Here is a 17,883-nt window from a genome sequence, read left to right on the forward strand (position 1 = left end):
ATTTGACCCAGGAATTCCACTCTAAGGAATTTACCCAAAGAAAACAACTTCTCAGATTCAAAAAGACATGTGCACCCCTATGTTTATTGCAGCACTGTTTACAATAGCCAAGATATGGAAGCAACCTAAGTGCCCATCAGTAACGGGGGGATAAAGAAGAGGTGGTACATATACACAATGGAATGCTATTCACCCATAAAAAAGAAACCACTCCTACCATTTGCAACAACATAGATAGAGCTGAAAGATATTATGCTCAGTGAAATAAGCCAGGTGGAGAAAGACAAGTACCAAATTATTTTCCTCATTTGCAGAGTATAACAGCAAAGCAAAACTGAAGGATCAAAACACCAGCAGACTCACACACTCCAAGAAGGGACTAAGCAGTTACCAAAGGGAAGGGGTCTGGGAGGGCAGTTGGGGAGGAAGGGAGAAGAGGATTGAAGGGTATTATGATTGGCACACATGGTGCTGGGGAGATCATGGGGAAGACAGTGTAGCACAGAGAAGACAAGTAGTGACTGTGGCATCTTACTGCACTGATGGACAGTGACTGCAATGGAGTATGGGGGGGACTTGATAATATGGGTGAAAGTAGTAACCACATTGTTTTTTCATGTGAAACCTTCATAAGAGTGTATATCAATAATACCTTAATAAAGAAAATAATAAAAATAACTCAAGACAACTTTTAAGAAGCTTAGCTATATATTTAGAAAGCATATTGTGTTGGTACTTAATATGTAATAATGAGAGTAATAGAAAATCATATTGGATGACTAGTCTGTAATTATCTCAAGGAACACATACAATGAAACAAGTTCTTTTGGTCACTTCCACAAACAGCCAACACAATGGGGAAAGTGGAGGAAATGTCCCATGAACACTAGGAAAAGGGAATCAAAAAAACCTAATGTGTAAAGTTGGGAAAATGACAGCATTAGAAAACAAAATCAAAAAAAGAGAACACCTTCCTGTTCTGAAATAATAATCTGAATAATCTGAAGTGCATGAAAGGGGAACATTCACTGGAGCTAGAGCTCTACTGAGACTGAGCAGAGATAAGTGGCATATTTAACCTTCACCATGATTAACAAGCCTTTCTTTGAAATTGTCTTGGTGCTGCTGGCCTCTACCACTGTCTTCTCCCTGGAACTGAAACTGGTTCTCTTCCAACAAAGAGTGAACAGAGAGAGTTTAAAACTCTTGAATAAACTGAAAACCCCATCAATTCAGCAGTGCCTATCGCACAGGAAAATCTTCCTGCTTCCCCACCAATACCAGGATCCTCCTGTATCTTTCCTGAATCCTCACTAGTACCAGAAAGGACACACAATAACCATCTTCTTGAGATGCTTCAGCAGATCCTCAACCTGTTCAGGACAAGTATGCCTTTGGACAGCTGGGGAGAAAGCCACGTGGAAAACTTAATCAACGAACTTCATCCACAGCTGGTATACTTAGAAGCTTTCATGGGACTGGAAGCAGAGCAAAAAGGTGGCACATTGGGTAGTGAAAACCTTAGATTACAGGTTAAAATGTACTTCTAATGGATCCATGATTATCTGGAAAACCAGGAATACAGCAGCTGTGCCTGGACCATTGTCCGAGTAGACAGTGTCTGTCCTTTGTGTTCCAACTCACAGGAAAGCTGAGCAAACGAGGAGTGGATCCTGGAACCACGTGGAGCAGGAGCCAACTGCAGGCTTTAAAAGCATAGGGTAGGTGGATGGGAGAGAGAACTTCTCCAGATATTATCATTTCTTTTTGCCATAAAACAGTAGTGTTGTTTTGGTTTTGTGTATATATATATATCTTAAATTTTTATGAGTTGAAATAGTTTCATTATTATTTCATAACTGGTTCTTCAGATGAGTATATTTTCATAAAAATTGGCCAGGTAGATATAATGAAATATATCTTCCCTGTAAAATGACTTTTGTTAACATAGAATATCCATTCCAATGATTACTTCAATGGCCAAAAATTGAAAGAAACAGTGAGGAATACTAGGAATAATTTGCACTGCAAGATTTGAAAATGTCATTATAGGTGGCACAACTGAAGGGCATGAATAAGCACTTTTCAGAGGAAAAAAAATACATGAAAAGGTGTTCAACCTTTCTCATAATGATGAAAAACAAATTAAAAGTAAATAGCATGCTATTTATAACCTATCAGATAGATGAAACCCCAAAGTTTGATTTAAATCACTGTTGTGGAGACTTTTGAGGGGAAACTGCTTTTGTAATTTACTAGAGCACTGGAAATTGGTACAATCACAGAGGAGGCAATCTGGTGATATTTTTTAATGTTATAGATGCATGTAGTCTTTGATCCATCTATTCTAGGCCTGAAGTGTATCCTCTAAGAATACTTGTGCATGTGTGTAAGGACTTAAAATATTGTTCCTTGCAGCATTATTTATAATATCAAAAAAAAGGGAACCACTCAAATCCCTCTAATTAAGAGATACTTAATGTATATTCACACAAAGGAATGCTATCCCACTGGAGAAGAAAATGAGGGTGCTCTGCCAATAATGAAAAAAAAAGAAGTTAAAAAACAGACAAGATGCAGAACAGTGGATATAAAATGCTGTATTTGAGATGAAAATGTGAAACGAATTTTATATTTGACCTAACCTGTGTCTAAATAAATAAAGCATATATAAGAAATAAATCACAATAATAACGTGCACTTTGGGGAGGAGATACTAAAGAAGGATGAAAGACTGGAAGAGGTTTTACATTATACTTTATATTTTAACTTTTAATAATGTAAATTTATAAATTAAAATAATGCATTAAAAGGTATCTTAATTTATTACCAGAGCAAGTCACTGAGATTCAACCTCAGAATCTGTCTGTTTCCAGTGGGATAATGAAAAAACATCTCCTCTGCTGCAGTTTGTTTGCACTGATTTAGATAAAAATTAAACACATGAACACATAATTTTGAGAAATTACATGTATTTTTGCATATAAAATTACTAGATATTGTAATGAGAGTATCTTGTTCTATAAAATATATATTCCATGCACAAAATGAACATGTAAAAACAAATTTAAACCTGTCAGGGTGATCACTGAGCATAACTCAGATTTCTCTGCTTTTAAGATCACCATTGCCGATTACAGGCTTCAGTTTTCAGTTGATAAGGCAACTTCTAAAATGTACGAATACCTGGACTTCATAAGAATTATTTTGTCACTGTTGTGTGAGCCTAGTTCTTTTTTTCTTAATTTTTCTACAAGTTTGTTAATGAAGAGAAAGCACCTGCTGATTTCCACTGTGACAATTTCTTAAACCCAGGGTCTGTATCCTTCCTTTAAGAAGAGGCATATTCCTTGAAAGTAACTGCACAGCCAGTCTTGAATCCTCACTTTTAGCAAGTTTGCTTCTAAATATCTCTTCCCAAATAGATCTCCAGTTGTTCCAGCTACTAGATCCAGTGTGGAATCTCTCCAAGAAGGTCTCATCCCAAACATCCTGGTTTTCCACATGCACATGCTGCAGAGACATTTCAGGGAAGACAGCATGGTGTGGGCTCACTGGAGTTAGTCAAATCCCCCAGCATGTCAAGGAAGCTGACGTCATATCCTCCAGGAATACCAGATAGGAAATACTCATTTTTTGCTGTAAAAACATTAAGATGTACCTCTTGTCTGGACTGTGACCTGAGTCACATCACAACTCAGACACAATTGGGACCGACAAATAGGAGTTATTTAAATTTTTTTCTGTCAAATATTTTTTGCATACATTTGTACTGACACTTTACCAAAGAAGACATGTTAATGTGTTCTTAACATACAGGGACTGTTAACCCACATTCTCTTCCAAGTACCTTATTTCACTCCTCCACTTAACAAATAAGGTTACACAAAGAAAATTTTCTATTCCCAGCATACCAATTCTTGTTCTTGTGTTTCTTCTTCAACCTACTGCCATCTGATTTCTGCCTCATTGATTCTACTAACCAAATCCTGCTAAGGTCATCAATGGTGTCTGTTTTCAGGTCCAATGGGACAGTTCCGCACCTGCCCTGCAAGCACCACTCTGTCTTTTAAACATGTTCTTCCTTTCAATAGTGTCTCCCCCATTCATTCCAAGGTGGCCATCTAATGGCACTGGCCACTCTGCTCAAGGCCTTTGCAGACTCTCCTCTGCCCCATCAATAAGTGTTGAGCATCTGTGGGACTAGGTGTAGGTCCTCTGCTCATTGTCCACTCTGTTTGTAGTGACTACATCAGTTCTCTTGCCTCTTCCCTGGATGTGCATGAGATCCTTTTGGGATAAGGAATACCAAATTATTACCTCCCCAATGGCATTATTATAAATTCTCAACCCATGTTCTCAACTGCCAATAGGATTTCCTTCACTTTCATGTCTCCCAGACACTTTAGAAGGGATATCTAATATTATTTTTCCTTTCCAACATCATTTATATCTAAAGCTTCTTGTATGAGAACATCACTTGCCTTTACTTCTTTTTGTAGTGTTTAATATAGTGGAAATAAGATAAACATTAGTAGTTTTTTTCTCTCCTTCCTTGTAAGACTGAGTTTCAACATGGCAGGAACTGTATTTTCTTTCTTTATCTCTGTTTCTTGGCCACAACTACACATTTGTCTTTTAAATACTCAAGGTATACATATAATCTGATGGAATAAATGAGTGAATAAAGTTTACTAAACATTCTTCAATATCATTTACAAAACAATGGTTTGGATTTTGATTTTAGAATAAACAAATTCAAGACATTTTCTTTGATAAGTATTTAATAAATAAAATGCAAAGTTAATAACGGGAAGATGAACATGTTTTATAAATTTTGCATTGTAAAGATGAACACTATACATAGAATTTCTAATTATTATAAATATGATGGAAGAAGGAATGGGAAGATTAAATAAATAAAACATAAATAAGCGAGCACCACGGCAATCATCAGTCATCTCTTAGGTACTGACTCTGAAGCTGAATATGCATGCTTAATACTACTGACAAAATATTTACTGAATTACATTCAATAAATTTGGTTAGTAAAGAAGAAATAAGAGTCTTTTGAAATGCCCAATGACATCCATGGAAGGTTGATAGGCATATTAGTCAGAATCATTTTAAGCAGATCCCACGTCTCCATCCTTAAGTCCCATCCTTACTTGCAACTTTCTGGATGAAGAGAAGGATCTCATGATTTCCCCTCTGACAATTTCCCAGGCACAGTCACTGTATTTCTTCTCTTTCAGGTAGAGGTGGATTTCCCGGAAATACCTCTTCACAGCCAGTGCAGGGCCCTCAGTTCCCAGGGCAGATTTCTCCTCTCCCATCGCCTGCACCAAACAGGTGTCCAGGTCTTCCAGCTGCTGATGGAGTCCAGTGCAGAGTCGGTCCAGGAGGGTGGTGTTCCAGGCAGCAGAGGAGCGCTCTGTGTGGAAGAGGCTGAAGATCTGCTGGAGCATCTCGTGGAGGACAGAGATGGCCTGGGCCTCCTGGAACTGGCTGCCACCCACCATCTCCTGGGGGAACCTGAAGTCTTTTCTGTCCCTCAGACAGAGGAAAGGGGAGATTCTCCTCATCCGGCCCAGAAGCACGAAGTTTTTCCTGCTAACCAGCACGTGGTCCTGAGGCAGGTCACAGCCCAGAGATCCGCCGGGGCCATAGCTGGATACCACCAGAGCCGTCAGTAGAGGGAGCAGGAGGGCCATGGGGGAGGCGAGGGTGCTGCTGGCCTGCCTCAGCTGGGCGTCTGGGTGAGCCTGGGACCCTAGGTTTTCTGAGGACATTCTGTCAAGCATGGCTTTTAAATAGGGAACACAACAATTTTCATTTTCCAAACATTTCTCTACACTTGTACTTCCTTTTTTTTGTTTTCATTTATGTATTCTCCTTATAGTCTAAGAAGATGTCATCAGTCTAAACTCTTAATTTTGCAATATTAGTTTAATTTTCCCAGGAAACTTCAGATGGGCCAGTCAAGATGGATACTTAACAAATGAGGAACATCTTTGTCCAAAAGACTGAAGGGAATGTAGATATGTAAATACCCATATACATACATGTACTCACGTACATTTTTTAATATGTAAACATTGTTCTTCTCTGTTAGGAACAAAATTTGGCCTGGATTCCAAACTAAGTTTTTACCCTCATTACTTCACATAAGGAGACAGGTTCCTTCAGCCCTATGAGTTTCATATTTTCTTAGGTACTTACCAGACCATGTGTGATAAATATGCTCTTTAGAACCACGAACTGTGTTGTATTTACCCAGCAGTGGCTCATGATTATTAGTGAGCGAGTTTCTCCCATGTTTCTCTCCCTTCTAGACTATATTCTTGCAGGTCCATGTGGTTATACTTCACTGGGGCCACAAGGTCAGGACTAATACCGATGTTACCTCTTCTTTCTACCATGTTGTAACTGGCCTGTAGTGCTCCTCGGTCTGTGCCAGTACCTGCAGCAGGAATCCTGGTTCTTTTCTGGTACGTGTAAGTGTGGAGATTCTAATTCCAAGATAATTTTATTTCCCAGCACCATCTCACTGCATCACATCTAGTAATATTTTCCTTTGGCATGAGAGGATCCTCAACCCAGACTCTCCTGGACTCACTTCCTGAGAGCAGGCTCACCACATCCTGAGGACTTGAGACTCTCCTACTGTTGAGAGGCTTGTTCCTTTGTTTGCAAAGCAATTACCTCCCCGCCTTACTGTTACCCTTGCCCCTGATTTTTGTGTGAAGGACTCTGGTTCTCAGGGATGACCTCCTCCTTTCCTGACCCATGTCCACAGATATCAAAAGTGCCAATAGCCCACAGATGCTGATAGCAAGTTAGTTTTGTCCACACAGGTGAAGGACTTATCCAATTGTAATCACTTAACCCTTATTAGGAAAATAATTTTTACTTTGCCAGTACAGCTTTTATTGTTCAACTCTTTTAAACTATTGAAAACTTGCTGCTCAGAATTTCTGAGCTGGGCACAAGGGATTCAATAATAATGTCTTTCAGTAGAAACTTCTATTACAGAAATAGTGGCCATCAGTTCTTCATTCAGTCTGCATATTTCTATTGGGCTTCTTAGTGTGTCATCTCTGTCTCAGGCTCAGAATACCAGGCAGTGAGGCCAGGTTATTATGTCAGGGAGAAACAGCTTTCTTTCCTTTACTTAATCATGATATTTCATTTTAAATTTAAATAACAACAAGAAAATTTAATAACATTTTTTACCTAGTGGTTTAGTGGGCATAGTCTGTCTCCCTCCTCCAGCTTACTTTCTATTTCATCCTGAGGTTAATACCAACAGAAGTCAGAGAAATGCAAAGAGGCCATTACATTTTTCTCTATCATTTTGAGACTTCAGATTTTTTTGTTTCTCATTTCAACTTTCCTAGAAAGCAAAACTTGACAATTGTTTGTGGGCAAAAGGGAAACAAGTGTAGTTCTGAATGTCATGAAAGTAAAAGAAGAGAAGTGATTTTTCTGCTGACAAAATGACAAAGTGTAAGTTAGCAAAAATTATTACAGCAAAATTGGGGTCTATGGTTATGACAGAAGGGAAGAATGAAGGTCAATATTAAATCACACAAAATCAGTAACATGGCTGCTTCTGCCAAAGACTGAAAGAAGACCAACTCTTGCGTCAAGGGACTGCCTTCAGCTGTGCAAAACCAGCACTCCACTCTCTTTCATTTAACCCACATGTGATGAGCTCCAAGGAGGATGGGAGGATTCACACAGACCAGCTCACAAGACACTGGCAACCAGAGCCCCAGTTGCTGAAACATTAATGTGCTCTGGTAGGATAGTGGATGTTAGCCTTGCCGAACATTCTATCTAGTTAGTAAGCCCACCCAGGCAATGAAAAGATTGCCTTGTGAAATCTAAAATTAAGAGAAAGGGAATTGGATTATTTTCTAAAAGATTCTTCTCAATCTGGATAATGATGATATTTTGAAATGATAACAGCAAAATTTATTGTATGTTAACTATGGACCAGCTATTTGTCTACAATCTGAAAGTATTAACTCAGTTTTCTCAGTTACCTTATTTGGATTATTCTCATTTATACGACCGTGTGGAGAGAGACATAAACCCGGAGAGATTAATTATTCCAAAGATTACCAAAGATCCAAGGTCAAAACTTTAAGGAGATTTGAAAGAGTGAAAGGCCCTTGTCTGAAAGGGCCTGTTAAAAGAAATGAAGGACAGAAATGGGCATGGGATGTATGAACCACGGAGAGGCAAGACATGAAATCAGTGGAGCAGGGAGGGTGAGGTGATAAAAGACTCTTGAGTTCCACTACTAATGCCAAAGGTGGTCTATTGTTTAGGGCAGCAGGGGTGTGATATGAATCAACTGAACAGACTTTAAGTTGGAAGAAAAGGTAGACAAAATCTCTTTTAAATAGCTATAAGGAAGTAGACTTTTTTGTGCCAGTTGAAACAAAAGCTCATAGCTGGCACTGGGGTCACCCTCCGCCCTTCCAGAACTCTGCAGGCTGCTGTGGTATCCGTGTTGCCCACACTGGGGATGCTGCTGTTGACCACGTCTCTGTGGGAGAACTCTGTGCTCCCAGTATCCTCTTCAATCCTCATATCTTCTCACCCTCTGATCTGGAGAAACAATTGGCTCAAGGGTGCCCATTCCTATTGTTGATCTGAGTTCCTGCCGCAGTTCCAGCGAACGCTTTAAACATCTCCGTTCTTGCAACAGAGATCTCAGGGTTCTCAGGCGGCTGCTGCCCTTCAACTTCATGTTTCCAGATGTGCACTGAGTTTTTTGAGCAACTGAGGATCTTGCGCCTGGTGCGCCTCCTCCTAAAGGAGTCAGAACGTGAAAGGCCTGAGCAGGCACAGATGAGCTCGCTGGGTGTAGGCGTGCGGGAGGCTTCCCTGTATTTTCTGTTTCTCTGCGGGGCGGGACTTCAGGGGAGCCTTGACCGCTGCAGCGCAGGAAACAGTTGACGGAGAGGGTCAAGACGTGGCCACGTTCACGCTCTGGCTCCTGACCCTGGAATGCTTCCGGCTGCCTCCCGCGGGTGCCGCCCCGTGATCACCGCAGCCCTTCCCGGAGCACCCGCAGCGCCTCTCCCTCACCGCGTCTCAGGTGGACCCGAGGCGCTTCGCGGTGTAGAGTCTGCAGGCGGCGCAGCGCCCACCCACCTCACCAGGCCCTCAGCCCTATGGTCCCCAAACTATCGACTGTTTAACTAGTTAGCACCTCTGGGATTGAAACAGGGTATGGCTCTAGGGATTTCCAGTTCAAGGTGATACGGAACCGAAACAGAGAACTTTTATACTCCGAAATATAAAGAACAACAGAAATAGGTAAAGTTACAGTTAAAAAGAAAAACCAAAGCAAAAATAAAAACTTAAACAAGACAGCCACCGAAGAATGGAGAGAGTCATAATATTTGAAAGGCATCAGGAAATCTCAATGACCCGACCAGGTGAATCTAGAAAATGTCCTTGTGGTCCCCCAAAAGTGATGGAGGAAGAAACGAATGAAATTGTTTCACATTATTCAAATTAAAACAGCCCAACCCAGCATTTGGACAGAAGCAGTGTAAAGATGGAGTTTGTAACCTAAGATTTGACAGATCCGGGGTAAACTGAAGCCCATCCGTGCTACCCAAGCAATTCACTCACACTTACTAGGTAACTTCTTCCGTTACAATATGGGATTACTTTAATAGCTCTCCTTCCTACCTACATAGGTACTTCTCAGGCTGTCAGTTGGCTACGTTTGTATTCTCTGAAATTCCTTTATTTATGTGTGTGCTCTTCCTTAAACTTGAGTCCAAGTGGAAGAGATTCTAGTGGAGTCATTTGATTATTCAAAGTAACTGAGAATTTTCTCCTAATTATGACGTCAAGCAACATGTTTGACAGTGGGAATGAATTTGAAAACCTGACAACATACTTTTAAGAGCACCTCCAAATGGGAGCTATTTTCTCCGATTTCCCGTGCATCTCCATCCCCAGAACGGCAGGCTCTAAGCCTCCAAGTGTCCTACAGTATGTAGAGGGCGTGATGATTCAGGAGGCTCTGGCTAGCTGAGCAAGCTGGAGGCAAGAAGCACATTCTGACTCTCTCTCCGCATAGTTTGCCCATGTTCCAAGGAGGGCACGTTCTTCCTGAAGCTTATTTTCCCTCTCTAAGATACAAATGCTTACCAAGGAAGTGGGTTTAGGTAAGTATTGGGGTCAGTTCTTTCCAGGAAAGAACCTGTTTTTACCTCTGAACGACAAGCCAATGGAAGGAGACAGACTTCCGCATAGAACAGAAGGAAGCCTGCTCTCCAGCCTTTGTCCTTCTTGGCCAGTAGGTGTCACTCTACCTCGGTAGATATTTTCATAGTCCTCAGGATAAAATGGGTTCTGCTTTCTAACTCCTTTGAGCTACAAGTACGTCATTGTAGCAAGGGCATTCCCTCAATCCAAAAATACTCTTAAGAAGAAAAGTCGCTTACATAGGAGTTTCAGAAAACCTAAGGTTTACATTCATTTTTGCTTTTACTTGGTGGCTCAGTACTCTTAGAGGGAAATTGGCGGCCAGAAACCGCAAAGGAACAGGAAACAGCTTTATGGCTGCGTGGTGCTGGTGCATGAGGACTGAATGAGGAGAACTTACACCCGGACGAGTAAAGAAAGGATTGCAATATATGAATAAAAAGATGTGATTCAGAAAAAGGAGGAGGGAAGGGCAAAGTGTGCCAGGTATTCAAATGAGCAAATTAATAGGACAGATGTATGTTCTTTATATGACTAACTTCTCTTCCAGATATTTATTCAAGCCTCCATTTCCTAATTGAATATTCAAATCAAACGTATCTTCCATGTGAAGAGTGACTATATTCAGTCTTCTCCAGACACTTCCCAGAATCCCATTTTGTAGACTGGCACGTTTTTGCAATTGATTACTGAGAGAGAGGTGGGAGAGTTCTATAGATCTATCTGAAAAGGTAAGGGAATAGTTCCCATACTTAAGCCCTGACTCTGCGGAAAATACCCCAAGTGTTTAAAAATGGTTAGTTTAACCCTCACAACTCTAGGAATATTCCCACCTTATTTTACATTTGAGAAAATCGAGGTTCAGGGAAGTTAGTGAATCCTCCAGAATCATACTGGAGGCTGTTGACAAACTTTCCTGTTTTAGAACTCTAAAGTTTAAAAACATACTTTTATCCCAAAATGAAACACATGTCTTGCTTCCTTATCTTCTTTTTATTGGTGCATGCTATTGTACTTTTTGGCTGGTTTTCACCTGTTCTTACCCTTAAATGTTGTGGAAGAGAAATTCCTTGATCTCGTTTCACTCTTCCATTTTATGAAGGAATTGTCCCAGACGATTTGATTCATTGCAATGTAGTTATTTATGCATCCGCAAGAGCCTGTGATTTTCATGACATTGATGTTGTACATTGGAGATGAAATAAAAATTTAATCAGAAAGAATGCAAATAATGTTAATGAATAGAATTCTTGGCACATCCGTCCCTTCTAGCAAATGCAGTTAGATTATAAGAGCAATACTAAAAACAGTGTGATGAAGGGGGAAATTAGGCAACCAGGTTATTAGAGCACATAATCTCTGAAATTTTATTAGCTGTAGTAATTGGATTTAAAATAAAAGATATATCTAATATTAATGTGGTGGGAAAAAGGTTTTCATTAAGTGGTTCTAGGATGATTAGTTAACAATCTAGGAAGAAAACACTGTAAAATCTCATCTCATACCATAAACGATAATAAAATTTTGATGGAATGGAGAATTGATAGTAAGTTTAGATGTTTAAAACAGAAAGAGAGCGAGAGGTGGCCCAGGGTCATATTGCAAGCTCATAAATAATAGCTAACTTACAAAAGGAATGTTGGTTATCTTTTAATACATACACATTTCTAACTTCTTCATATAAAACAGGACATAGCTACAGAGATTTTCCTGGCAAGGTGACCGAATGAATCCTCATCTCAGGATATCCTCACCCAAAAACAAATGAAACAAGGAAAATTCAGTAAAATAGATAAGCAGCTATCAAACAATGGAAGAGGAATATTATTTGAAAAAATGTTAGGATATTCAACTAGGGAAGAGCAGTGTGACAGTTAATTTTATGTGTCAACTTGGCTAGGCCCCAGTATCCAGATATTTGGTCAAACATTATCCTCCATGTTTCTGTAAAGGTAAGTTTTACATGAGATTATAGGCATCTAACATTTAAATCAGTAGACAGAGTAGAGTATCCTCCATAATGTGGGTGGGCCTCATCCAATCAGTTGAAGGCCTTTCTAGGAAAAGACTGAACTTTCAGGAGTAAGAAGGAATGCCATCTGCAGACTGCTTTTGTACTGGAACTGAAACCTTCCTAAGGTTTCTTGTCTGCAGGCCTACTCTGCAGATTTTGGACTTCCCAGGCCTCCACCATCTCCTAAACCAATGCCTTAAACTGAGAAAAACCAAATGCTTCCATGCATTGTCCGTCTGCTCAGTTTTTCCATCAAGCAAGACAGCAAAGGACAAGATTCTGTTGAAATTTAACTAAGGCCCTGGCCCACCCCTAGTCAGAGAGCAGCAAATCTAAATGCTTAGCATATAAACTAAGGAAAAGATTGGGACCCCTCTGCAGTTGCAGGCCCTCCCTGCTGCCTTAGCAATTCACATACACTTCCTGATGAACTACCTCACTGAAAATATTGTGCTAGTTACCAAACTTCCTCTCAAATTATTCCCAACATCACTAGCTCCCAGGTAATGATGATATTATTCATTCCCATTCCCTAGCTTATATCAGACTTTCCTGTTTTGCTACTTAGGCAGAGTTTATGAGTAAAAGAGAGGTCAAGATTGTTATTCAAAGTGACAGTGTGATTTATTTTTCTATTTAATAATAGCTGAATTTTGATATTAGGAGTAAATCTGTGAAACTAAAATTGTACCATTGAGAGTTGTTTCTTGTATTCTTAAACGTGACATTCTCCTGACTATCACTGAGTTGTATAATCTCATTGGCATCTCTGCCTGTCCTGTGTTATGCAGAAGGGATGATTCATAGAGCGGCTCTGGTCTGCATAGTAGGTGCTAGGCAGGAAGCACATCTTTCTCTGTTCCTTTAACTGCCCGATCCCAGAGAATCCATGCCCTCCCTACAGCAAGGGAGAAGTGGAGACTTTTTATCTTCCTAATAGACAAAGGGCAAGCCAACAGGCTTATGCAGCATTAGAATCTCTTGTTGCCAAATAGCCTTTGTAGCATAAAAGGACATCCCCAGGAAGTGGTAGGGTTTCCGCATACATCAGAAGCCTGCCCTGTCTTGGTGGCTGTGCTTGTTGTATTTAGCCACCTGGGGGTTGTTTTCCCTGAGAGAAGCTTCCAGCCCATAGATGGGATCTGGCTTTCCCTTTCCTCTTAGCTACAGATACTGTTACATCACATTCCACAGAAATCAAGGAAAGCCTGTCTTGCAGACATTTCTGCAAAACCCGGACACTTATTTAATTTTGCTTTCTACTTACAATGTTCTGCTCTTTAGGGAAACCTTTAGGCAGAAACCACAACAGAACAGAAAGCAGCTGGTGAATGAGCTGAGATAAAAAAGAGTGAATGACAAGGATGCTGTGGGGATTTCTATCTCAGAGAGGTGGGAAACTGTTATGATATGGGAATGTATCCTGGAATGCTGAAAGGGAGGAAGGGAATGGGCCAGGTACCAGAATATTAAATAAATATCCTGTTCTTCTGCACTGCCATCTAGGTATCTATTGCCTTCTTCCAGATATCAATACAAGCTACTACTCATCACTAAATATAAATAAAACACTTATTTGAAAGGAGGAATGACAATTTTTCAGCCTTCTCTAGAATCCATGGCAGAACTCTGCTTTTTTAGGCTGCAGAGGTCAGTTACTGAAAGGTGGGACATGGGACACAGTTACTAAGAATTTTATAGAGAAACAAATAATACTCTCATATATAACTATCTGAAGAAAAATAGGGAAATGCCTACCATATTTTAAGTTCTTACTCTATAGATGATGCAATGCTAAGTGCCTTAAAGTGCCTGAATTCATTTAATAGTCACTTTATAAATGTTTTTGAAAACAATATTTGAATAAATATTTCCTGTCTTATTTATGGGAAAACTGAGGATTGGAAATATTAACTGAGTTGCTCAATATTTCACACATGTCCATGCAGAAAAAGATATATGCACCCCTTTGTTTATTGCTGCATTATTTACAATATCCAAGATATGGAAGCAACCAAAGTCTCCATCAGTAAATGAATGGATAAAGAAGATGTGATAGAGATACACAGTGGAATATTATTCAGCTGTAAAAGTAAAGAAATCCTGCCATTTGTGACAACATGGATGGCCCTAGGGGGTATTATGCTAAGTGAAATAAGCCAGATGGAGAAAGACAAATACCATATGATTTGATTTACATGTGGAATCTAGAAACAAAATGAACAAAATAGCAATAGACTCACAGACACTGAGAAGTGACTGGTGGTTACCATAGGGTAGGGGTTGGGATGGATGGGTGGGAAGGATGAGGGGTGTAAAGAGGCACAAAAGACTCAATCACAAAAGGTGGTTACAGGGAAAGAAGTACAGCATGGAGAACATAGTCAATGATTCTGTAACATCTTTCTGTGTTGACAGCAACTGCACTAATGGGATAAGGGTTTAATAATGTGTATAATTGTTGAATCACTGTGTTGTGTACTTGAAACCAATATAATACTGTATATAAACTATACTTCAATAACAAAAATATACTTAAAAAATAAATACAGCATTAAATACATTAATATGATTTGCCAGTACATCAATCCCATGAGATCATCCAGAAAAAAATATACACCATACATGGGAAAACACAGAAAAACTAACCCACATTATTTCCTAGATTAATTCCACCAAACCAATTCTCATTAAGGTCACCAATGCCATGTGTTTTCCTGATGTAGTGGACAGTTTCAACACACATCTTCCATTAATCCACTGATGTTCTTCTAAGCACATTTACTTTTTTAAGTAAGTATACTCTTACCACCATTCTCTGTTGCGGTCCTTCTAATAGATGGCCATTCCACCTCTTTTCTCTATGGTTCTTCTCTCCCATCCCTTTCAAGGTTGAAGATCCTCAGAATCAAGTTAAAGACTGTTTCTTACTCTACACCGTCTCTGCACATGACCACCTCCATTTCTGGCTTTCAGTTGCCAGATATGGACCTCTAGCACTGGCATTTCTTGTAAATTAAAAACTCAAATATCCAACTGACAATGGCCATTGTGCTTAGGTTTCTGCCAGTCAACTGTAGAGGATATCTACTGCTTTAAATTTTATTTCCTAACATTTTTCTTTCTAGTTTCTGGTAAGAGAATTCATTTATTTTTCCATCTTCATAATAACATTAAGTATTAAGATTATTGTTTTTAGATTTGTTTCCTTACAAAAGTCAATGATACAAGAGAGCAGGAACTGTATTACATTTCCTCTATATCCTGAGACAACACAAAACTGGCTCTGAAGAAGTCAATTGTTACTTATAATTTGAATATAACATAATGGGTGACTGAATTGTGCCATTCATTTTTAATCATTTACACAACCAGACTTGGTGTATCTTTTTAAAGAATGAACAAGTACAAGACTCTTTCTATAGTAAAAGTCAAGTTAACAAAAAAATCCAATAAATTGATTAAGTATAAAGAAACTATTTTATTATATTACCACAATGTAAAGTTGTACATGATATTAAATGAACAAAAATAACTTAAAACATAAATAGTGAAATAAATATTTAAATAGATAAATAGGCATCAGCATGGTCATCTGTAAGCCCTGCAGTAGTGCCAATGGAGTTGAACATCATGTTACTTAATAGTCTTGAAAACATTTGACAAATTGATTCGAGTTGTGTCATGAGTAAATCACAATTGAGCGTCTTTGTCAGGGCAGAACGTGGCAAAGTGGGGTATTATTAGTGAGAACCATTTCCATGTTGAGCCAGTTACTCCTCAATCTTTCTTGCAAGTTCCTTGATCAAGGGAAGGATCTCATGATTTCTGCTCTGACAACCTCCCAGGCACAAGGGCTGTATTTCTTCTCTTGCAGGTAGAGAGTGATTCTTTCGAAGTATCTCCTCACAGCCAGGATGGAGTCGTCCTCATCGGTCCGCGGAGCCTCTTCCGCCCCCACCTCGGGCATCACACAGGCTCTCAGGTCACTCAGCTGCTGATAAAGTCCATTGCAGAATTTGTGTAGGAGGGTCTTATCCCAGGCAGCAGAGGCGCTCTCCGTGCTGAAGAGGCGGAAGGTCTGCTGGATCATCTCGTGGACCACAGAGATGGCTTGAGCCTTCTGCAGCTGGTTGCCATCAAACACCTCCTGGGGGAATCCGAAGTCCTTTCTGTCCCGCAGGCAGGACAAAAGGGAGATTCTCCTCATCTGTTCCAGGAGCGCCAAGGCCCTCCTGTCACCCAGGCTGTGGGTCTCAGGCAGGTCACACGCCAGGGAGCAGATGGAGTTGCAGCTGAGCACCAGCAGGGCCAGCGGGAAGGGAAAGGGCAGGGCCATGGGGATCTTGCAGATGCTGCTGGCCTGGCTGAGGGGGCGACTGTGAGCTGGGCTCTAGGTTCTCTGCGGACCTTCCTTCGTGTGTGTCTTAAATAGGGAACATGCTAAGTTTTCAATTTCTGTATGTGTCCCTTGCTTTCTACTTCTGTTTTTGCTTTCCTTTATGTACTTTCTACATGCAGTGTGTCCCAACCATATTTTTTCATTATTGCCCCCTGCCTCGAGAGTCTTTTTAGATGTTTTCCTAATTGAACCCCTGAGAAAACTTAATACACATATATACTGTGTGTGTGTGTGTGTGTGTGTGTGTGTGTGTGTGTATGTGTGTGTGTGTTTAGGTACTGTATTTATACCTGTGCTTTATACATAAAGAAGACAATGTAAAGTTACTCTCTTTATTTGATAGGGTTAAGAATGACTAAAATCTTAAGCTAAAACTTAAATTTTAAAGTTTTTGACACTCATACCTAAATTTGATGACCGCTTTATAATATCTACTTATTTAAATTTTAGCACATAAATTTACATATATAAATTTTAAATTTCTAAAAATACATAGCAATAATTTCAATGTAATGAAGTACTTAAAAGAATTAAAACTGCTAAAGGCAATTGAAAACATTATTTTAACACTTATTTTTAGTGGACTGAATTTTAGTTTGCCTCAGATGAGAGAGGAATTTTTAACTTCACTAGCTGCTAGATATTCACCAAGATAACAGTCAACATTTTTTTTCTGCTTAGCATTAGACATAATTACTGATGTGATGCATAATTTCAGTGGAATTAAATCATAAAATATAATCTATTTGTGTTTTATTCCCAAAGCCCACATCGCACTGAGGCTCAAACATAAGCAGCATCCACAAGACAACCAATGGCAGCTGTAAGAATGCAGAAGTGACCTCTCACAGCAAGACTCTGAGATCCAGGAAACCGTGGAGAGGCAGTCTTCCAATCATTAGGTGTGTAGCACTGGTCCTGCATCCATTTTGTGTCTATCTTCTATGAATTTAATGTCAGTGTTTCTTGTGTGATACACCAGAAAACCCAATGAGAGAAAATTAATACTAAGGAATAAGGTTTTGTTAGACAAGGATTGAGCACCTCAAACCATTGTAACAGTTAAGACGTGTTCACAACATTAAGAACTAATTTTCACACCCTTGGAAGCAATTGTAGCAAATGTTCAATGTGGTGGGGAATGTTGATAATAGGGATAATTGCATGTATAGAAGCTGGGCATATATGGGAAGTCTCTTTACCTTCTGCTCAACGTTGTTGTAAA

General features: G+C 39.6%; 3 protein-coding genes across 3 annotated transcripts; 1 reads left to right on the plus strand and 2 right to left on the minus strand.

Moving 5' to 3' along the window:
• Positions 1 to 451: 451 nt before the first annotated feature.
• IFNE (interferon epsilon) lies at positions 452 to 5,401 on the plus strand. The gene is given in 4 exon segments (XM_017678655.3): positions 452 to 1,345; positions 1,348 to 1,614; positions 1,617 to 1,721; positions 5,256 to 5,401. Coding segments are annotated over 3 exon segments (630 nt in total). The 5' UTR covers positions 452 to 1,086; the 3' UTR covers position 1,721; positions 5,256 to 5,401.
• On the minus strand, positions 4,818 to 8,613 carry LOC108408539 (interferon omega-2-like). Its single transcript, XM_073228426.1, has one exon. It carries the CDS (start codon positions 5,802 to 5,804, stop codon positions 5,127 to 5,129), a length of 678 nt encoding a protein of 225 aa, XP_073084527.1. The 5' UTR covers positions 5,805 to 8,613; the 3' UTR covers positions 4,818 to 5,126.
• Positions 8,614 to 16,041: 7,428 nt separating this feature from the next.
• On the minus strand, positions 16,042 to 16,788 carry LOC108388276 (interferon alpha-4-like). The gene has a single exon (XM_037020432.2). The coding sequence runs from the start codon at positions 16,593 to 16,595 to the stop codon at positions 16,062 to 16,064; it is 534 nt and encodes a 177-aa protein (XP_036876327.1). The 5' UTR covers positions 16,596 to 16,788; the 3' UTR covers positions 16,042 to 16,061.
• Positions 16,789 to 17,883: the final 1,095 nt, after the last annotated feature.

The sequence above is a fragment of the Manis javanica genome, chromosome 2 (genome assembly GCF_040802235.1).
Source record: "Manis javanica isolate MJ-LG chromosome 2, MJ_LKY, whole genome shotgun sequence".
Classification (NCBI taxonomy): domain Eukaryota; kingdom Metazoa; phylum Chordata; class Mammalia; order Pholidota; family Manidae; genus Manis; species Manis javanica.

Bases quoted from the DNA above. Each gene is read 5' to 3' on its own strand.
- LOC108408539 (XM_073228426.1), bottom strand. From the start codon at position 5,804: ATGCTTGACAGAATGTCCTCAGAAAACCTAGGGTCCCAGGCTCACCCA.
- LOC108388276 (XM_037020432.2), bottom strand. From the start codon at position 16,595: ATGGCCCTGCCCTTTCCCTTCCCGCTGGCCCTGCTGGTGCTCAGCTGC.